We start from the raw sequence: 15,472 nt of genomic DNA, 5'->3' as shown, positions 1-15,472 counted from the left end.
CTGACAGTGTATCCCCTTAAGCATGTGGTAAACTGCTAGTCGTCGGAAAAGGATTTCCCATATATATGAAGATTAGTATTAATGAGCAAATATATTGTGGGCAGAATTAAAACCTGGAAGGAACATCTATCTCTGCTCTCAACAACAATGGGATCCAACACAAATAAATGAGAATTCTCTGATTTTTATAGACACGCAGTTGTAGAGTTCCACAAAGTTTTGTTTCCAAGTATTTTTGCCATCCACGTCATAATATACCCCCTTTCCCTAAAACAAACCACCACGTCAATGCTGTAACAATCTCTCCAAATCTGAATTCAGATGGGGTCTGTGGAGGGCATGATTTCAACATTGCATGCCCATTGCCTCATGCTTTGCTATGTATAGCCCTTCTCAAAACCCTGTTGTGGTTTAGTCTGACAGATTTATGGAAGGGCTACTGATGACGTTCACTGACACAACTACCTCTGGCTCTGTTTTACCATTATCTATCTTTTGCGAACGTAATTGTGCACTATCAGAAGTAGAAGGAGGTTACTGTGGGGCAAATGTAAATTGTTATAATCAGTCATTAGAATCAGAGTGGTAATGGACAAGCCCATGTTTAGAGGATTGTTGTTCGGGATGTGAACAAAGGTGTATGCCGGTGGAAACACAGAAAGACCAAAAGGTATGAATCAGGTTGGACAACTCTCAGCTCTTCAGTTTCTCTGTGGCATTTATTTGCCAGCTCTATGGACATCCAATAAATAGTGACCTTTCAGCATGTGATCATAAACCTTTCACTCACAACTTCCTCTTGTCCCTCGCTCTTTCTCCTCTAATAATGCCATTAGCACGAATAAAAGAGAAAATTGTGAAGTTTATACAGAAACTGTTTTCCTATCTATTAGTTTTAGTCAGAGAACAATTGCCTTCAGCCTTCAGCAAACCATTATGCCCTTGACTCATACACAATGTTAGCCGAAATGAATGTCAGCATAGTTTCATTTTTCTGTCCAATTAAACACTCACAGCATTTTTGTTTTGAACAGGTGTTCTCTGTGACTTCTCACCAGGTGAAATAGCCTCACACAGGGGTACCTTTGTGTTGAATGACGGAGTTGCCACTGAAACAGTTCTATTCTCTATTATTTGTCAGCTAACATTGAATCAAAGAATTAAAGCAGAACATGTCCACTGGTGTTAAGGTAATCTTCAGAAAATGTTGTATGGAGTGATGTAAACTTGGACTGACCCACTTAAGAGCCAATGAAACCAGCTCCTACATGAGTGTGTGTATTGAGTGCTACCTCTTGTTTTAAATGATGAGATGGATAATCAAGTGGCTGAGTACATTCATACTATTTTTCAGTTGATGAGAAACATTTCTTTCAAATTATGCTCCTAATGATATTAAAACAGCCCTTGCCCCATCATTATGGCAACAGATTTGAAGAAATAAAAACGAGTTGCTTTATAACTTGCTGGCTGGCTGTACTCCTATTTTTCACAATAGCACATTTGATTACGTAAAGAGTGGGAATTAACTGTTTGATGTTGCTGCTGCGGAGCAAATAAACTCCTGAGATAAATCACTACTATTAAAGCTACATGAAACACCAGCTGCACGGGGACACACTGTTCTAATCTAACTGGGGTATTACAGCACCCAGATCCAAGATTTTTTGAGTGGCGAGGTGTCGACACAGACAGAAAGGGAGAGGGGCACACCAGTGGACAAGAGAGGGGGAGAGGCAGTTATAAATGTGATTTTGATCACAGATTAATGGAACTACAGTATCTGCGACTGGGAAAATTTTGCATGTTTATAAGACTTGCAAAACATATAATGATATATTGTCAAATAGTCGATTGTCTCTCCTAAAATGTTGAAGAAAAAATACTGAATAAATCTGGACTTAACGTGGGGAATCTATGTCATTTCAGTTCAGCCAGGCCTGTTGGGCTCTGTCGTGTGACGTGTGAGTTTATTAGCTGGCAGATCAATGCCAAGTGTACCCACAAACACCCTCCAATACGCAAGCACAGTTGGGACAACAGATTGTTTTGATGTTTGACAGGTCTCTGTGGAAACTGAGCTTGGCTTTGTATGGCCATCTGGCCTGCTGCTGAGGTTGTGACATCATCTTCTGAATATTCACACCAGTGTCAGCTCCAAGGAAGCAGAAACAGGAGAAGACTTGACCTCCAAGGACAGCTGTGTGCCCCACACAATCTCTCACACACACGCATCCTGCCGTTACGTAGCACTGCACTGCTTGACCAATCACATGCACAGATTCTAAACATGTTCTATATTGACTAATGGGCCTTTGTTAATATTGCATAAGCAGCATTTTCCTGATTTGACAGATGCTGATGATCATTATGATGCTTGGGATAAATTTGGTCTGATTAAAGAAAATGTCAAAATGAATTTCTTATAAAAGCAAATGAATAGCATTCTGGTCTTAATTACTCATCACTGAACGTAAAATTGGGTTTAAATTTAAGATTTAAAATATTGAATTTAGTTTCATTACACTTTTACAGCTTGTAATAATATTTTACGTTTAGAGTATAAAATGTCTGCTGCTAAGTGCTGACCACAGCTCTAAATCTTTCAACTCAACAGATATATTTTCTACTGACATTTGTATTGGTAATGTCCCAAAACTAAATATGTCTGATAGAGTGAAACCCTTTACACCCTTCTAATAGATTCCTTGTTAATTTGATAAATTTATTACACAAATAACATGCAGTATAAGACACAAGACATAAGATTTTTCTGCAAGTAGAGTTACAGTGACCTCTGGTGGTAATGTGACAGGCTCTGAAACATCACCACTGAACTGACCATTTGCTGCACTAAGATATGAAAAAGACACACTCATATAAATGTTTCACTAGAACGCAGACAAACTGCTAAAAATCAACATCAGGTCATGCAACAGTCACTATTTTGTCACTGATGCTGATAAATTACTAGATCATCTCATTTGTAAATACCTGGTACATCATTTCTACAAATTTTATTTGAAGTGGGTACAAACAGCTGAGCAGTCATACCAGAGTGTAACAGTAAGGCATATTACCACTTCAGTTACATATAAACTGTAGCATTCAATCAAAATAGGACCATCAAACTCAATAAATCTGATTTTATTCCCCATGTAATAAACACACATATACATTCTTGTTTAGTTTTAATCTAACACTCAGCTATATTCATAAACACCGAAATAGATATCATATAAAAAGTAAAAATCAAAACAGTATTTAAAATATAAAATGGTAACCAATGAAGATTGCTGTAAAAAAAAAAGATATGGTCTGCCTGCTCATATTGTATATGAGACAGGTCTGACACAGTAGAAGGACAAAGCCAGTATATACAGTTATTTGTGATGAACAGTCACTATAACTTTACTGTTTACATTACTTTGCATAACATTATGCTGTTTTATTTTTCTTCTTTAGCATGTCGATGACAGATGGTGCTTTCCGCTTTACACCTGGGGGAAAAACAGAAAAGAAATATTGAGGATTTTCTGTGAACATGCAGCTACAATAGAAAGGCACACTCATCAAAGGAGATAAATCTCTCATCAAAGTATATGTTTATTTCAATACCTTGCTTTTTGGTGGGTGACTCGGCAGGGTCTTTGGATCTCTTGGCATAAGCTAACTTCATCCTCTGGATGTTCTTTTTGCTGATCACTTCATGCTGCACAATAGGATGTGGATAGTCTTTACCCACAATACACCCTGCTGCCTGCTGGATGCTGCGTGGAGCTTTCCAAGGCTCATAGATGTACTGAACTGGGAACTTCTTTAGAAGAGGAAGGTACTTCCTGCAAAGTTAGTAGAGGCAAAATAATTTAATGCAATACATGTATCATATGTGATAACTTGAGCTTTTAAGGTTAACAATCTTACTTGATGTAGTCTCCGTTTTTGTCTGTCTTCTTGCCAAAAGCGACAGGGGAGTAGACCCTGAAGAACTGGTGGAAGAAGGTACTCGCTGAGAGCCACTGCCAGTTCCCAGCATTCAGAGCCCAGTCGCCATCCAGTAAAAGCTCCTCAAACACCTTTTGAAGCAGTGAGCAAAATGTTGAAATAGGCTGAAAAAACCTTTGCTTAACCTAGCTCACAGCAGGGCAAGCTAATTTACACACCTTCTGCCCCTCTTCCCAGTTGATCCATAGGTCTCCCCTGGTGAGAAAACAAGCGACAGCGTGTCTCGCCAGGTGGTGGATCCAACCCTCCTGCCTCAGCTGAGTCATGATGGCATCAATGAAGGGGAAACCAGTCCGAGCCTTGAGGGAAATACAGGATAAGTTGACAGGACTTGTTAATGATTAAGAGACTCTTTTGTTTCCCTTCAAATTTTTCTTTAATGGACTTACCTCTCTCCATGCAGCCAGATATTCGGGGTTGGTATCCCAGTCCACCTGAGTGCATACAGGGTTGCCCTCCATCTTGTTAAAGTTGGGGATACCCACACTAGCTGTGTAGAAGAACTCTCTCCACAGTAATTGGCCGTGCAGAGAAACTGGAGGATCCGAGTGCTTCTTCTGCAAAAACCACACAAACAACAGTCAGACAAAGTCACACTTTAACATGCATCACTCAAATGAAAATATAATAAACATAGAGAAGGTTCAATTAAAAATGACCCTTATAGACCATCAATTGTGCATGATAGCATAGCATAATACCCACTAAAACTGTACTGTGGTGGTGACACTCACCCCCTGGTAGACCTCTGTCAGCCTCCACCAGAAGGTGCGTGCAGACAGACAGCCGAGGGTGAGATACGGGCTGAGAACAGTGGTGCTGGGGCTCAGAGAGTTCGGAGAGGTCTGGGGCTTCTCAAAGCTACACACCCACCCCTGAATTAAGAAAACAGACAAAACATGTGAATAAGACAGTTGCATTAACTGCTGGTTTTGGATGTTGGTCTAGTAAGATTCTCCACTGAAGGTTATTTTTTGATCATGCAGAGAGAGAAAAAAACCAAAGTATGTGAAACTGAAATACCGTTCTTTTCATATTTTCATCTAGTCTCCTCAGAGCCTCTTGTTCTCCGCCTGGGAACGGCTCCTCTCCAAGCTCTGTCATGTCCTGGCCAAGCTCATCCAGTGTAGGGATCCCGTATTTCTTTTCATGGTTTTCTGAATAAGGGGTCTTCACATCTTTGGCAGAAAAGATATACTTCAATTAACCTGTTTTTCTATGTATATTTTATATTTAGATTAACTTAGTTGTTCAGTGTTTATTTCCATGTAACAATATGGTAATTCACTGACATTATCCAGTGCTGCTGGTAGTTGAATACCTTTCATGTGTTCCATGGTTGGAGCAGAGATTGGTCTCTTAGGGGAGCCAAGAGTCTTCACTATTGCCTGCATGCGGTTGTATGTAAGAGGAGCCTTCCCATTGTTTTCCTCAATTATCCTGTGAAGACATAACAGACAATAAATGTTATCTGTCAAGAAAAATATTACATTATATTTGTGTAGCACCTAAAAATGAATAAAAATGGTGTGTAAAAACCCAACTTTGTGTACGCTACCTCTCTATATCATAAAGAGTGTGGGAGATTTTATAGATGACTTCGACTCCATGTTCTTTGGCCAGTGCGGTCACCCTTTCATCCCGGGACAGACTATAGGGCTCTGAGTCGTACTCATAAGTCAACTTTGTGATTTTCCACTCTTTGAACAGCTTGGGGAACACATCGTCTGGCTTGCCTCTTACGACGAACAGCCTGAAGGAGTTAAACACACCTCATGACCACATGTGTACAATAACAGCAGCAAATCTAGTCTGACTACTTAATCTTATAATCACAGTCAAGATCTTACAAGTACCTTATAAATACTATCATGTGTTTTATATATCTCCGATATTCCTGAATATCATCTCTCTGTGTGTACCTGGAGTTGAGTTTCTTGAGACTACAGTCCAGGTCTTTGAGTGCTCCTATGAGGAACCTCCAGCGGTTGATGCCCACACATGTGCTGTTATGGAGGTGAGGGTCCAAGATGAACACAGGGTAGATCTCCTTACAGTCCCTCAGAGCAGCCATCAGTGCTGGGTTGTCATGCAGTCTTAGTCCCTTGCGGAACCAGTGGATACATGTGTGAGCCATGCCTCAAACAAGACAAGACATTATATGCTAAAGGTCAAATTCTATAAAACATGTAAGCAAATTACATATGCATATTCAAAGACAGTTGACACATGTAACTTAAACAAACTTTTGTTAATAACTTGACTGATACTTTCACTGGCCTGGCTGAACAACATTTAAACTATTAAAACTTTGTTGGTAAAACTACAAAACTGTGGTTGTCAAAATTGTTGGTGTTGCAAACGTAATCATCATGTTTGTAAAAGGTGCATTTGACTTCACAAAAGTGCAGGAAATTATGAGCATCGACTCCTGCGTTTTCTCTTACTTAAGACGGGTTTTGTCAACACACAAAATGAACCAACAACGGGATAAATGTAACAGCGTAGTGAAAGAAAAGTAACATGCTGATATTTATTCAGAGCGCACAGTTGTGGAGACGAACTTTACCTTAATTGTGCCTTAGTAACAATCTTGCTCGGCCGATGCTGTGTTTACAAAGAATTTGGTGTTTGATAACATGCACGTTGGCTTGTGTAACAAAACGGGAAGCTCTGCTACGTCACCAGACAAATCAGCCAACCAGAATGCAGCTGGTGAAGCCACAGATGTAACGCTTTATCCACCAGATGTCTGTGTTGTAAGGCGCAAGACTGGAGCGCAACTCAAACGTAATGACAAATAAAGGCATAATTAGGCAAAATATTGTTATACACTTCTGTTATTGACCACTGTTGTCTAAGAGAGTGTATGGTTTGTCGTGTTGCAAAAGTCCCGGGGGAAATTTAAAAATTTAAATGAGCTGAAGTTTTTACGTCAGCTAGATTTTATAAAATGTGGTGACTTATAAGCAGAGTTTTGAATGAAAACCTGTAATCTTTCTTGTCTTTGATCATTCCGGAAGCAGGAACAGAAGCAGAGCAAATATTCTCCCCGCTTACACGATGACGGCGCCGCACAAAAGTAGTGCTATCAAACACCCCATGTTCTTGCACGCAGTAGTACGTCAGCTCATCGTAGCTCGCCGTGATCGTATAGTGGTTAGTACTCTGCGTTGTGGCCGCAGCAACCCCGGTTCGAATCCGGGTCACGGCATTGTGGTACAATGTCACGGCAGATGAGCTCCTTTTGATTTTGCGGTCCGATTATGTTCGTACGTTGCTCTTATAATACCTGTTATTTTGAACCTGTGTCTGTACTAGCTCGAGACATTTTCTTTTATAGGCTACTTGCATGAGAAAGTTTTTTTTTTTTTTTAGTAGACGGTGGTCGCTGTCAGCAGCCTGCGTTTAAAAAGAATACCATAAGGAAACTCAGTATTTCAAAAGAGAAATATCTAGGAATGATTTGCTTAAATTAAAATTGCTTAAATTAAAAACATTACACCAAAGGGAATCTGCCTCTATTGCTTTCATTTTGGATTTAAATACGTTTAATGAGATTAGTTAATTGAGTTTCAAGTCATTCTGCAACGTATTCCACGCCGAAGGTGCAGGATACATAAATGCCTTTTTCCAGTGTCCGCACGGGCATTTGGGACAGAAAGCATAAAGTCCTGAGAATTGAGTATTGTTTGGCACTTTTCTGCGTGATAAAAACACATGGATGGTATGTGTTGGAAGCTAATTCGAGTTGGCTGTATTTTCCAATACTTCATTGACCATAAATCACCACTAGAGAGAGGCACAGTTAAAGAAACTGTTTATAGTTTGACTCAAACTCATCAGACAGCTCTCTGCAATTGGGATGCTAAAAAAGTACGCTGTTCGTGACAGCGATTGCTCTCAGGAAAAAAAAAAGCTGAGAACACTGTAGAGTGATTGCATGAATGTGAAGTAGGCTGGTGCTGGAAAACATAGTTCTTTCACAGTTCTTTCAAAATCTGGCAGAGGCATTCCTGTCTATGATCCAACCAAATGTGTCTATTTTACATGAGCCAAACGCATAACAATAACTGTAGCCATATGGTAACAATGTTTCTCCTTGCTTTACTCGGCCGCACATTATTGCGCAGTCGTGTTAACCGTGTGAGTGAGACAGAGACCGTTTAATCTGTGGGAAATGAAATGAAGGAATGTTAAAAATCCGCTGCTGCCTTCATGTTCTGTCGGAAGTATCGCGATTAAAGCAGGAGCGCAAATGGTAAATGGAAAAAATCTGATTTCTGATTGGCCAATGAGGTGTGACGTTTGAGTGACAGAGTCCATAAACCTGTTTCAATAAGATGTTGCCTTTTAAGACCATTTATATGACATCAAATGTTATGTATTGATCAGTTAAAGTAATATTAACATGTGATTTTAGTAGGCCTACCTGTTTCTAATTTTTCATTTGTTCAAAAAGCCAATTGTTGCCTCAGGATATTTTTTTCTAAAAGAACAATAATAAGTGTCAATAATCAGTTCTTTCTCAACTTCTGCAGCAACATAAGGCTGTCTGTTGTTTGACTTCTGAAACTACAGGCCCCACTGTGTTATTATTATTACCGACCATGTGGCTGTAGTCACGACGTATAACAACCTATCGGAATTTCGGCTCATCTCGTTACTCTGTGAAGGCAGCATCTCAGTCATTGCTCTGTTGGTTGGAGGACTCGCCATTCACCAGCCTCAGCCCGCCCAGCAGCATTGAGAGCGGCATGGCAACTGCGAGGAGACAGGGGGAGAAGGTGTGGTGAGAGGTGACAGTTTAACCGGACCAGAGAGAGAGGAGCAGCAACAGCAGCAGCAGCAGCAGCAGGAGCAGCAGCGCAATTTTCACTCCTCACTGACTGAAGAAACGCAGCGTGTCTCGGCCAGTCAGCTCTCACACACTGACAAAACGATGCACCACCGCCGCAGCTCCACACAGTCGCTGCCGCTGACCAGGTGTTGGACCAAAGAACAAGGACGTCGTTAACGTGACAGAAGATAAACTTGTATGTATGTGCTGTGTGTGTGTCCGTCTCCCTGGTCCCGCACGTAGACGACCGAGAAGATGCTGAGCCGACTGATGAGCAGCAGCATCAGGAGTCTGGACAGGGAATGCAACTGCACCGTGAGACTGCTGGACGATTCGGAGTACACCTGCACGATTCAGGTCAGTGGGGACCAACATTTCCTGTTTCTGATATCACCTTGCGATTGCCACTGACACGTAACGGTTTGGTGATCCGGTAAAAATGACATTTCCCCGAACATGTCTCCCTTAATCTGCTGCTGGTAGCTGTAACATTTATCTTCAGATTAAAGGAAGTGTCATCTATCTAAACTCCATCACAGTATATTTGGATGTTGTTGTGTGTTTATGATCAGAGGGCTGTTATCTTGGGGCTGCAGATGCTGCTTTCGTCAGAGACGTTACCTGTGTGGACATCCCATCATGACTGCATGTGGTGCGTGCATTGCGCAGCAAAATCAAGATAGTCAATTGGGACCGCATGCATGCATTTCTAAGGAATGGTAATAAAAAAAAGCAAAATCAAATCTCTATAAATTGCCATTTCAGCAGCTTCATGCATGCAGTGATTTGAATGCATAATGAAACTAATCTGGATAATCTGATCTTGAATGATTTCAGTGCAGCTCAGTGAGGATTTTTGGATCTTCTGGTTGCATGAGACAGGCAGAGTCTTCATAGGTTGTTAATCACAGGTTAAATGTTATTTAGATTATAATTAGTCTAAAGAGAGGTCTGCCTTCTCCCAATAATTTGTCTTAATAAAGGAGGTGTCATGATTCTTTGCCCTTCAAACTGACCCTGAGTTTGACCAAGGTGTATCAGTTTGATATCACAAGATAACCTCTTAAACTCAAAAATGTTTACATTTGTTTGTAAATTCCTTCATACCTGACACAACTTTAGTGAAGGATGCATCATTTTTTCCAATCTAAAATGATATATACTCATAAAATAAGGATTTTTTGTGAGGATGCAACATAACTGCTGCAAGACGGAATATACACATACAGTGCATACACATGACAATATTTCTGCCATTTATTGCACTGGTCTAACTCTGTTGCATTACCAAAGACAGCCAAAGTAGTGCTGTATGAGGAAACAACATCTATTTTTTCATTCCTACTCCAGAAAGCATTTATTAAAGCTGAATGTAGGAAGTGTTTAGCTTTAAAACAAAGTAGCTTTCAAGTAATTTCGGTTATTTGATCCAATGCTGTGGGGTCCACTAAGTCTTACCTCCTTTTTTCTCACTGTGTTTTGTGGTTGTTTCAGCTGTAATATCGGCCCATCGTTGCTTTTTATTTGTTGTTGACACAGTGTAGAAGAAGCATTGATTGTACTTTACGGTCATTATTGAGATTGTGGAGCTGTTGTATCAGATGGAGTGAGGTAGAATTTTTTGCATTGTAAATGTGTTTTTTTTCCTTTTTGGTTACTTGGTGTAGATCAATGCCCTTTATTCCTTTTAATGGCTTTATGCAGAGGCTTCCATGCATTCTGGTAATACCAATTAATTCTGCACATTGAATCAGTCATTCACTAACTCATTCAGTCCCTTGCAGACTTGTTTGAAGCATTTCTTTTTATTCCTTGAGCCGTCTCAAAAATCAATTGTTATATTGACATGAATGAAGGCGAGACATGACCACAGTCAGTAAACAGACTGTGTGTTTCTAAGCGAGAGAGCGGAGGAGTAAGAGCGAGTGATTAATGTGTATTACTTCCTTTGTAAATCAAGTGTGCGTGTGTGAATGTCCCTGTAATGTCTTTTGTGTGGCTGCATCATTGAGAAGTCTGACGTGTGCATCATCTAACCTGTTCGTTTGAGTTGCTGGAGCTGCTTTTGATGTACTCGAAGGGATTTTGGTGCTGCTGAATTACGGATGACAGCACACAAAGACCATCACCACCTGCTCATTTCTAGGATCTGACGGCAAAGGCAAAATAAGCCTTTCAACTTCCAGCAACTTAAAGTGGCAGTGCTCTTGGGACAGATAAAATGGTGATTTTACATCAACCTTGGGTCTTTTCCATGCTTGTCTGCATCCTGTCTGTAACAAGTGGGATAGACATGATCACTTTTCCATCAGATATTATACATTAGATTGTGTTTTCAATGTGACATGAAGGGTCACGCTGTCAGGTGATTGTGCTAGTGCCTTTTAAGCCTTCCTGTTGGCTTTCAATCACTTATATATCAAGAGAAAAATACATCCTTTGAAGTTTGTGTTACTTTTTGGCCAGAAAACGTCTAACTTCCCATCTTTACTTTCAGTTTCAGTGTTCCAGTATCTCTTTTCAAATCATTTTTATTAGCAAAACACTGTTCTTACCTTCTGATTCGTCTGGGGAAGACATGGTTCTTTTAATGTTTTCTGATGAGTTGTTTTTAACAAACAACAGCCAGCACTTGTTCCACCTTGACTTCTGAGCAGCTCCTTCACCCAGTCCTGAATCAAAGTGTTTGACTGTTAAGATATGCTGATCCCACCATTTTAGCAACTGAAAGCACACAGCAGGGACAGAATCCTTAATTTCCAGTGGAGAATCTATTGAAAGGGATTATCTCTGTGTTGGCAGATTTCATTATTTCTCTCATGGGAAATAATGAAACATGCCATTATTTCACACTATGGGGCTCTTGATGAAGCACAAATGGTGTAAATGGAAACATAAATAGGATCATCGGCTTAATCAATCGTCTATTGTTTACAACAACAACATCAACGTTTATTTATGTGTGAACACATTTAGGGAGCTATGTTAATTATGTTTTACACAAAGCATCTCTGAAGCTAAAATGAAGCTAAATAATCACTGAACATACTTTTTTTTATCATCTGGTTAAAGGACATTACAGTGACCTTACTGGAGCATGACAACATTGTTGGCACAGTGAAAATGAGAGCGGATGGCTGCTGTCCTTTCCAGCACACCTTGGAGATGTGGCCCAGAATAAAGGCCCCTCATGGGGCTCAACAACGGTCACACTCTCCATTTAGCTCAATTAGCCTACACCTCGAACTGCTGCTGTTACAGTGAAATCACATCATGTGGGAAGAGTGGTAGATATGACCTTCATAAATGGAAATAAAGTATGGAGAGGCATAGGGAGTTCATTGTTCACGGGGCAGCCAGTAAAAGATGAAACAAACAAGTATTATTTATTAAAACTGTGGGCACCCCGTGTAATTTTGACTGCCCACCAGTTTGATAGGCCAGCCAATTTAGATCTCACTATCACCACCCATTCACCCTACCCATGCTTTATGCCTGTCCCTCTCCTGTACTGATGACATTGTTGCTGATTACATCATGACCCTGGAAGAATGGGGAGACTCATGCTCATTTATTTTTCTGGTTCCTTCAACACCATTTAGCCCCTCGAGATATTCACATTATTGTCACATCCACAAGTCACTACAATCTCTTACAGCCTCAATCCAGGACTGATGCACAGCACTGTTCCTGCTGGCAGACACTAGGCCAGGGGGTTAATTGGTGAGGAAACAAGCAGAGGGCTAGCAGGTGATCTAGACTGTGCTGTGCTTAGGAGATGGTGGGCTGCTCTGGGGGAAAAAATGGAAGGTGCTAGAGGATTTGGGAAGCAAGACAGTATCAGAACTGTGTTTAACCATTTGATGTGGGTGGTGATGTCAGCCAGTCCTGAAAGCAAATATTTAAGCCAGAATTTGAAGATAGAGAGTGCCACCTCCTGCTGCTAACCACTGGACATGACCTGGCAATAAATGTAGAGCTGGCTTTGCTACTGTCTGCAAGGGAAAGTTTGGATCTTCCAACTGAACATTGGACTTGGTTGAAGACCTCTTTTCCTCCGTACCACAGGACTAAGCAAATCAGAGCACAGAAGTGTCTGCAGGGTGCATGACTGGCTAGGTCGGTTAACCATTTTGGTAGCTGGTACAGATATTTGTACCCAAATACAGACACTATATTTTTTGTTGGTCAGGTTTAAACTGAGGTTTAAACTGTATTCCCACTTGACAGGAGTCCTGTTGTAGATATCTAAAAGGTAATCAGTAAACAATATACAGTTCAACAATGGATTTAGAGGCAAAAAGTGGCAAAAGGACTTAGCTGCAGGAGACTGCTTAGCTGTTTCCTTCCCATTTCAAACGCTGTTCACTTCTTGTTTCCAATCGCGAGTTGGGACATTTTTTAAAAAGAATTGTAATGTGGTGTTTACTCTTGCCATGACAATGAAGTCACCTAACTTAAAGGAAGTAGTAATGATGTTTCAAGTGAACATTTTAACACAAATCATGATCTTTCCCTAACCCCAACCAAGTGGTTTTTGTGCCTAAACCTAACCAGACCTTAATCACAGCATTGCCACATCATAAAACATCATTATTTTTTAACAGTGATTTGTAACAGTTTTGGAGAGCAGCATGTTACACTCCAATAGGTTGATCTGGAGTGCAGATACAAACGACCTATGTGGTTGTTTAATTTGGAGGACTTGTTGGTATGATTATAAGGGACACTACCTCTATTGATTAATTAATCAATTAATTATTTAATTAATTAAGAGGAAAAATAATCATAATCAAATAAATCAGTCTTATATCTGAAAATCATAAGTTCTGAATACAGTGACCTGCATCTTCTGTAATAAAGGAATACACAGATACAACAACTTGGCGATAAATCTGGATATTTATTAAAATAACAAGGGATAGAGATGAATGGAAAACACTAAGCATATATACATATATACAACTAGAATAAATGAATGAATGAATGCAGGAATGAACGGGGAAATTAAATTAACAAGTTATTGCTGACAGAATGAAAGAAATTGAGTTTTGTCAAAACGTGTCAAAGGTGCACTGAGGGGTAAGTAACTAACTCAAACCTATAAAAACAAAAATCATTTTACAATTAGCTCTGCATCAACTCTCAGACAGAACACATGGAGGATGGTTAGTTCCTACTGTTTCTTGATGGAGGATTATGATGAGGCGAACACCCTGAAAAGTGCAGCAGGGTGAAGCAGACGTGGTGCTCTTTGGGGGGGCTGAGGCTACAGCTGCAGGTTCAGTGGAGTGGTCTGTTCAGTGCCTCTCAGGAGGGGGGACTCAATACTGGAGATGGTCTCAGACTGGCTGTGGCCACTTCATAAACACACCGTAGGGTTGTGTGTTTTCTTGAGTTCTAGGAAAAGTCTTTAAAAGTTTAAGCATGTGATAAAAATAGGAGATTACAAAAATAATACATATTCAAATGGCAAACGGTGTGCCGTTAGTTTAGAGTCTCTTTCTGGGCTTTCAGCTCTCAGGGAAAATGAAAAAGACAACACCCAAAACACAACACGAGCTGTAATGGCTGGTAAGGCTGAGTGAAAACAAAGAAGACACCGCAGCAATGGTCAGCATGCAAACAGAAAAAAAGAAGCTAATAAGAAAACTAAGAGACAAAGACAAAGAGTTGTAAAACTTTTTATGGTCTAGAAGGCGTGTCCTGGAAGAAATAGGATCCTTGGCGCTCTTTTGGGAGAACGCCCTGGGTTACTAATTAATTTCTGTGTGTGAAGAGAAAACTAGTCTTTGAATAAAAGGGGGATAATTTTATTCCTAACGAATATCTCAATATGCGCTTGCAATTGGATACTCACTCATTTCTGTCATAAATGCCATCAACACATCATGAACCGGTGAAAGCATTATCCTAGCAATCAAACCATTGCTAAATAATACGCTATACATTAATATGTGTGACTTATAATAAACAAATTTTGAAGCGGAGTTTGAATTTCCCAGAACATCAAACTAATTAAATAGTTCTGAAACACAGTAAAAGTTAACATGGGTTAGACAAGTCAAGATGCATATATATATAGTATTTACTTAGTAGCATATTTAACTATTTTAGACCAGCCCACAGGTGGGCCTCAGAGCTTCATCTATTGGGCTAGAGACAAACGTGTTTTGCCACTGTTAGCTTTCTCTGTGGATCCTGCTTCAGAAGCATGGCTCTATCCACTGTGTTAGAAAATGAACTGATGGAACTATCAGCAGCCTGAAGCTTCAGCTCACACAAGTTGACCTTGCTTCATTCTGGATACTGGCTGCCAGTCAATATCCCTCTCTGTCAAAACGAGCAAACACATTTCTGTTGCTTTTCACCACCACCTATTTATGTGAGTCAGGGTTTTCCATCGTGACTGTCACAAAATCAAAGGCAAGGAACAAAATGAAAGCAACTACTCTGCATGTCAGCCTCTCACCCATCCCACCATGACTTGATCTCATTATTTCCCAGAAGCAAGCCCAAGTATCTCACTGAGGGTACGCAGAATATTTATTTTGGTCATTACAGCTGACAGGGGCATAACATATATTTACAGCCCAGTTTTTTGTCATGCTTTTTTTCCCCCATTTA

At 40.2% G+C, this 15,472-nt stretch overlaps 2 protein-coding genes and 1 non-coding gene across 3 annotated transcripts in view; 2 read left to right on the top strand and 1 right to left on the bottom strand.

The window, feature by feature from the left end:
• Nucleotides 1-3,131: 3,131 nt before the first annotated feature.
• Nucleotides 3,132-6,147, bottom strand: cry5 (cryptochrome circadian regulator 5). Its single transcript, XM_067592975.1, has 10 exons — nt 5,928-6,147; nt 5,564-5,758; nt 5,327-5,445; nt 5,029-5,183; nt 4,740-4,880; nt 4,395-4,562; nt 4,164-4,304; nt 3,925-4,076; nt 3,619-3,839; nt 3,132-3,500 (listed from the first exon to the last, which is right to left on the bottom strand). Exons 1-10 carry the CDS (start codon nt 6,140-6,142, stop codon nt 3,439-3,441), a joined length of 1,569 nt encoding a protein of 522 aa, XP_067449076.1. The 5' UTR covers nt 6,143-6,147; the 3' UTR covers nt 3,132-3,438.
• Nucleotides 6,148-7,147: 1,000 nt separating this feature from the next.
• Nucleotides 7,148-7,219, top strand: trnah-gug (transfer RNA histidin (anticodon GUG)). Its single transcript has one exon. It is a non-coding gene; the product is annotated as a tRNA-His (tRNA).
• A 1,466-nt stretch (nt 7,220-8,685) lies between these two features.
• LOC137184862 (FERM domain-containing protein 5-like) overlaps nt 8,686-15,472 on the top strand; it is an 82,702-nt gene continuing 75,915 nt past the window's right edge. The window contains exon 1 of the mRNA XM_067592963.1: nt 8,686-9,202. Coding sequence (XP_067449064.1) covers nt 9,101-9,202 — 102 coding nt within the window. The 5' untranslated portion in view covers nt 8,686-9,100. The remainder of the gene's footprint in view (nt 9,203-15,472) is intronic.

This window comes from Thunnus thynnus, chromosome 1 (genome assembly GCF_963924715.1).
Source record: "Thunnus thynnus chromosome 1, fThuThy2.1, whole genome shotgun sequence".
NCBI lineage: Eukaryota > Metazoa > Chordata > Actinopteri > Scombriformes > Scombridae > Thunnus > Thunnus thynnus.
The sequence above is the reverse complement of the archived record's forward strand: the minus strand, read 5'-3'. Positions and strand labels throughout refer to the sequence as shown.

Excerpts from the sequence above, each read along its gene's own strand:
- cry5 (XM_067592975.1), bottom strand. The coding sequence starts at position 6,142 with ATGGCTCACACATGTATCCACTGGTTCCGCAAGGGACTAAGACTGCAT. Across the intron at positions 5,759-5,927 it reads CTCAAGAAACTCAACTCCAG|GCTGTTCGTCGTAAGAGGCA; the intron begins GTACACACAGAG and ends TAACTCCTTCAG. Across the intron at positions 4,077-4,163 it reads ACTGGGAAGAGGGGCAGAAG|GTGTTTGAGGAGCTTTTACT; the intron begins GTGTGTAAATTA and ends CTGCTTCAAAAG.